Source organism: Elephantulus edwardii, unplaced genomic scaffold, assembly GCF_000299155.1.
Source record: "Elephantulus edwardii isolate Elephantulus edwardi_28Jun2011 unplaced genomic scaffold, EleEdw1.0 scaffold00143, whole genome shotgun sequence".
In the NCBI taxonomy this organism is placed as follows: Eukaryota; Metazoa; Chordata; class Mammalia; order Macroscelidea; family Macroscelididae; genus Elephantulus; species Elephantulus edwardii.
Window position 1 is genome coordinate 3,015,310 of NW_006399893.1, and position 6,950 is coordinate 3,022,259.

Here is a 6,950-nt window from a genome sequence, read left to right on the forward strand (position 1 = left end):
ACACACACACACACACACACACACACACACACACACCCCACATCTTGTTGATTTTCTTCTCAGTGTAAAGGCCAGCTTAGAACAAGTGGACAGAAGTCTGTTATATCTGGAGGTAGAGCTGAAAATCCTTAGCATTCCTAAATTACTTCTGTAAGAGAGGAAAGGGATGTAACTCATGAACCTTGTCCACAAAGAATTGTGATTTCATATTTGGAAAGTATCAGAATTGTAAGCACAAGCTATTTATCTAAAGCTTGACTTTGAAATTCAAGAAAGGTGAACTGTTTATTGGATTTTCATCTTATTGGAAAATAAGTTCTGAGCAGCTTAAATTGCCATGATACATCAAATGCATTGTGATTACAAAATATAAATGGTTCTTTTGCATCTGCACAATTTATAGCATAACCTGTGAAAATATTTCTTTATGCTACAGGGCGGCATCTGTGGTTGTGAGAAGGGTTATACAGAGATCATGAGGGCAAATGGGTTTCTGGATTACTGCATGAAAATACCTGGCCTAGAGGATAAGAAAGCTGACGTTAAAAATCTTGCTGGAAAGAACAGACCTGTGAACTCAAAAATCCATGATATTTTCAAAGGATGGTCTCTTCAACCCCTTGATCCAGGTAAGTTCCAATAATAAGTAAGACAAATCAGATAAGGAGGGTTTCAGATTTTAACCACTGCTAATGATGAACATGGAGAAACGATGAAAGTTTTATACAAGTGTTCAGGTCATTCATTCATAGGGAGCTATGAATCATCTACTACTCGACGGCACTTAACCACATAGAGAGAGCTCTCTGGATAGAAAGTTATGCTACCAAGCCCAGAGTGGGTGATTTTAATCTTTGGCCCTCAGGCCTGGCTTTAATTGTTTTTGGCCAAACATTCTTCTAAGCAGTATAGTACTGATCTATCAATTTGCTGTACAGAGGCAACTCGTGGTTGCTGTGATGCTAAACACTGTCCCACTGATGTGCCAAACGTGATAATGGTTACTCATGGTGGACAGTGTTTGGTGGAGCTTCGAGATTAAAACAAGCTTGAAAGCAGGAGTGGCATCCACTTCAGAAATAACTTGTCTCCAGAAACTCTATGAACTTGGAGAAACAATGAAAGTTATTATACAAGTGTTCAGATCTTTCATTCATAGGATCACTATGAGCCGTCTATGACTCAATGGCACTTAACAACAACAACAACGATGAATGGTGGAGAAGGAAAGAAAGAGGAAGAGAGAAAAAAGATCCAGTTTAAGATTTCCAAAATTTTGTCTTGGATTTTTTTATATATAATGTGTCTATATTATTTCAATTCATACACATTTTTATTTAGAACTTTATGAACCCAGGAATTGATGGCATACCAGTTGACATATTTCAACAAACAGGTGCTGCTCTGGATGTACTCACTAAGTTGTGCCAAGAAATCTGGAGGCCAACCACCTGACAAACTGATTGGAAGAGATCTGTATTTGTTCCCATCACAAAGAAAGGTGGCCTGACAGAATGAGGAAATTATTGAACAATATTATTAGTATCACATGCAAACAAGATCCTGCTGAAGATTATCCAAAAATGACTGAAACAGCACATCATCAGAGAACTGCCAGAAGTGCAGGCTGCATTTAGAAGATGCCATGGTACTAGGAATATTATAGCTGCTGTTAGTTGGATCTCAGCTGAAAACAGAGAATACCAGAGGAATGTCTAGCTGTGTTTCATTGACTATGCAAAAGCATTTGACTGTGGATCACAACAAACTGTGGCTGACTCTGAGAAGAATGGGGATTCCAGAATATTTAATTGTGCTTATGCGAAACATATACTTGGACCAGGCCCCCCTCCCTTCTCTGTCTTCTCTGAACTAGAAGGAGCTTTCCTGCCATATAGCCCCTCCTCCCCTGAAAATGTATACCTGCACCAAGTTTGCCTCCACCCCTTCCCTGCTCAGGAGTGTCTCTCAGCTACTGAGCCATCCATTGTCTACAGTGGTCCTAAAACAACCAGAGACACTGAGAGATGAGAATTTCAGCTGCTTGACAGTCCCACGTTCCTTGATTGCATTTATCCTTAGTTGCAACTTCCAAACCAGCACTATCTCAAGGGATATTGATACAGCAGCCACGTTCATTGGGGCTGGGGCTGCCACGGTTAGAGTGGCTGGCTCTGGAGCTGGGATTGGGACTGTGTTTGGGAACCTCATCATTGGTTATGCCAGGAGTCCTTCTCTGAAGCCATTCTGGGCTTTGCTGTCTCAGAGGCCATGGGGCTCTTTTGTCTGATGGTGGTCTTTCTGAACCTCTTCGCCATATAAAGGAGCCATCTCCACCTCCCATAGTTTGTTGGTTTTCTCCCCCCGTCTTGTCTATCCTATGTGTTTCTGGGGAAAGTGATTGGCTCACGGTTTGACTGAGGAAAGATAAATAAATACTGTTAATACGGTAAAAAAAAGAAAAAAGAAAAGAAAAAGAAGCATATATTTGGACCAAGTGGCAGTCATCAGAACAGAACAAGGAAAAATTGCATGGTTCAAAATAGGGAAGGGTGTACGCCAGGGATGTGTCCGATCTCCACACCTTTTCAATCTATATGCAGAACAGGTCATCTGGGAGGCTGGACTCTATGAGGAAGGGAGTGACATCAGAACTGGAGGAAGACTCATCAACAACTTGCATTATGCAGATGACAAAACTTTGCTTGCTAAAACTGAGGAGACCTGAAGCACTTGCTGCAGAAATTCAAGGACTGCAGCCTTCAATATGGATTGAAGTTCAACATCAAGAAAACAAAGATTCTTATCACTTGGCCAGTTGGCATCATTATGGTAGATGGGGAAGAGATTTAGATTGTTAACAGCTTTAGTTTGCTTAGCTCCACAGTCAACACTCTTGGTACCAGCAGCCAGGAAATTAACAGATGAATTGCTATGGGAAAATCTGTAGTCAAGGAGTTCTCCAGAGTACTGAAAAGCAATGATGTCAGTCTGGAGACTAAGATGGGCCTGACCCAGGCCATAATCTTCCCAATACTTGTTATGCGTCAGAGAGCTGGACAATGACTAGGGATAAGAGAAAGAGAATTGATGCCTTTGAGCTGTGGTGCTGGAGAAGAGTATTGATTATACTACGGACTGCCAGGAGAACAAACAGGTTCGTCCTAGAAGAGGGTGAAGCCAGCTTGCTCCCTGGAGGCAAGGATTCTGAGGCTTTGACATACTTTGAGCATGATGCAAGGAGGGACGAGTCCTTGGAGAGGGACATCAAGCTTGGAAGGGAGGAGGGACATGGCAAGAGAGGAAGACCCTCTATGAGATGGATTGATAAAATGACTGCGATAATGAAGGTAGGTGTGTCAGAGACAATAAGGTTGGCCCAGGATAGAGCAGGGTTTAGCACTGTTATACATAGGCTCAGACTTAATGGCACATAACAAAATTTTATTATATACACTATTACTTTTAAATTTTATGTTAATTACTTGTTAAGGAACCACATAAGCAAATGAATGAAGCATCAACCACATGCCAGTACCCTGAGGATTTAAAGACACTGTACCTTTTGAAAGCTGCAACTAGATAAGATTTTATGGATAATGAGATCTAAGATGTGTTCTCACTCACAGAAGACCTTTCTTTTTTTTGCCAATAAAAAAATCCTGGACGAAGAGATTTCATCATTAGTATTTCAAAGAGATCAGATTCAAAGCTTTGCTAAAAGTTTCATGACTGCAAGAAAATATTATTAGTACATTGATGCTTCACTCTAAAACATGACTGAAGGGTAAAATTGTCCCATAAGCAAAAACTGTAATAGGAAGCCATAATATAATTGAAAGTAATTGTGGTTTTACGCAAAACAAGTGCTGCTTACAATATATTTTTATTGTCTTTCATTCCACAGAAGGCTTTAGAATGAGATACTGATATGTGTGTTTTGTCCTGCAGTTAATCACATTGGTACTGTATAATGAACCTTCTGTGTGTTCATTGCTTTCAGGAAGAGAAGCAATTCCCTTAGGATGTGAAGGCATTACCTTTATCCCATTCTAAGTTTAGTTGGCTGTCTGCAAACATAAAGTAAAGCAAAAACATAAGGTTACCAGAGACAACTCAATTTTCTGTCATTTATCAAAACACCAGACATTTAATCAAGTTATATCTTACATAGTAGAAGTCACAAAATAAATGAGAGTATTTGCATACTCTTTGTTGCTTACCTCTGGGAGACATCAAATTCAAAACAATGTGCACAGTGATTTAGTGGATTGATTAGCTTGTTTGGCCACGTGATTTAGGTTCACTTTACATCAGTCAGAAAATATAGCTTCCCAAATTAATTTAGTAGTTAGAGGCCTGTCCATGTAGAGTTGTTTCTTAATCATATTTTTCTTCTTTGTTCTATTTAATAATATCTAAATATATTGAATTTTTTCTGCTACCTTTGAATGACTGTTATTATTATGTATCTTTAAGTCAAAATTCAAATACATAATAAAGCATTCACAGCTAAATAAATATTCCATTATGACGTTACAGTCTGTGGCTCTTTAGTTGGGAACTGTTTGTATCTGCAAAAAGTAAAAAAAAAAAAGTTACCATGTAATATTTAGATATAATTATATAATTTAATATATATAATTTAATATAATGTAATATAATTTAGACATGCCCTAGTGGCACAGTGGCTAATTACTGAGCTGCTAATTTAAAGGCTAATGGTTTCAAATCCAGCAGAGAACCCACAGGAGACAAATGGAGCAGTTTGCATCTGCTGAGATTTATGGCCTCACAAAGATTATGAGAAGTTTGCTCTTTCCTACAGAGTCACTGTGCATAGAAAATTGACTTGAAGATGGCTTATCGTTTACAGCATTGTTTCATTCACAAGATATAATTTTTACTTCTTGTTGTTGTTGTTGTTAAGTGTCGTAAAGTCATAGACGACTCTTAGCAACCCTATTAATGAAAGACCCGAACACTTCTATAACTTTGGTCATTTCTCTATGTTCATAGAGTTTCTGGAGGCATGCCATTTTGGAAGTGGATGCCACTCCTGCTTCCAACCTTGTTTTAATTGGGGCATTCCACCAAACACTGTCCACCATGGGTAACCATTATCACATTTGGCACATCAGTGTCAAAGTGTTGTTTAGCATCACAACATCCACGAGTTACCCCTGTAAAGCAATGCAGTGCTAGACCACTTAGAAGAATGTTTGACCAAAAACAATTAAACCAAGCTTGAGGGCCGCAGATTAAAATCACCTGCCTTGGTCTTGGTAGCATAACTTTCTGTCTACTATGAAACTATATTTCAAGGATTTCCCAGGAAAAAAAAAAAAAACCTTACCAATTCCTGATTCCATCTCTCAGTTTACAGAGTCTGCCTGAGTATATCAGCTTTTGCAGTGTGTTTACAGCTGGCTATGAAGGTCCCCACTCATTTCAAGTGCAGAACTAGTGGCCAGCGTGGAGTTGTCTGGCATTATGTTGCCCTCAGATGCTTTAGACTTATGAACACTAAACTCGTCCTTTTATCTCTGTTTCATTCAGATGGTCGAGTAAAAATGTGGGTTTATGGCGTTTCAGGTGGCGGTTTTCTTATCATGATTTTCCTAGTATTTACTTCCTACCTTGTTTGGTAAGTACCAATTAATAAGTTTATATTCCATATTCTTAAGGATTTTATATGTACTACAAAAAAAAGTGTTTTGTTAAGGACACTGACTATTATAACATGGCTTTTAAGGTAAAAAAATAATCTCCAAATAGTTTAATTGGGCATTCAGTGTTTCCAAACTGCTGAAATAAAAGATCATTACCTTAACTGTGCTCATTTAAAATAACAACATTCTAATTTGTTTTAATTGAGTTTTAAGAAATTTTCAAAAAAAATTTTTAAGAATCGATGTCTTTGAGCTGTGATATCGGAGAAGAGTACTTAGTATCTGTATCTCATGGACTCTCCAAGGAACAAATAGATAGGGATTGTAGAACAGCCATGTCTTAAATAGAGGTATGTCTTGAGGAGTAATCAGGATGCTCTTTGGAGGTTAGGTTTGCAAAGCTTCAGCTCACATTACTTTGGGCATGTTGTCAGGGGACCTCATGCTTGGAAAAGTGGGAGGTAGGAGAAAGAGAAGATGACCTTTAACAAGGTGAAATGACTGCAGCAGTGAGCTAAAGTATGTCAGAAATGATGAGGATGACACACGATGGGACAGGGTTCACATCTGTTGTGATAGGGTCTCTATGAGTCATAATAGTCTCAAGGGGATCTAACAAAAGCAAGAGTGTGTGGGTTTTTTTAAATTTTCATAAGCTTTAGTATTTTGAGTTAAAAGAACTTTCAGATAAGTGGTTTTCAGCTTAGAATGTATAGTGGCATCTCTTGGAAATCTTTATCTGAGTTTGAATCCCACCCTTAGAAAAATTTATTTCATTAGTAATGGGCAGAGTCAGATCATCAGGATGCTTAAAACTCCCAGGCTAATACTGATAGGCAGTTAAGGTTGCATTAGTTAATTCTAGTTGGCAAATGGTTGTTTCAACCAGTTAGACAAATTCGCTAATTACTTCAAACATCTTGTTGGTGAGTTTTAAATAGTAGAGCCACATGTTTATTAATGTTGAATAGCTATAAACGAAAATTTAACTGTGAAACCCCAAAGCTCTTCTCTTTAAATGACTAGTTCCTATAAATGTATTATTCCTGGGGAAAAAAAATGATAGTTCCTTGTACAGACTATATTTTAGTTGATGTTGTTGTTGTCGTTGTTGTTGTTGTTGTTATGTGCTGTCGAGTCGCCTGCGACTCATAGCGACCCTATGTACAACAGCCCTAAATTCCGCTCTGTCCTGTGCCAATCGCACTGTCTCTGACACTCCCATCCCAATTATCCCAGTCACTGAATCAATCCACCTCATAGAGGGCCTTCCCTTCC

At 38.5% G+C, this 6,950-nt stretch overlaps 1 protein-coding gene across 1 annotated transcript in view; it reads left to right on the forward strand.

The window, feature by feature from the left end:
* THSD7B (thrombospondin, type I, domain containing 7B) overlaps nucleotides 1-6,950 on the forward strand; it is a 1,033,118-nt gene that overhangs the window by 1,013,595 nt on the left and 12,573 nt on the right. Inside the window, exons 26-27 of the mRNA XM_006894459.1 lie at nucleotides 437-629; nucleotides 5,560-5,647. Coding sequence (XP_006894521.1) covers nucleotides 437-629; nucleotides 5,560-5,647 — 281 coding nt within the window. The remainder of the gene's footprint in view (nucleotides 1-436; nucleotides 630-5,559; nucleotides 5,648-6,950) is intronic.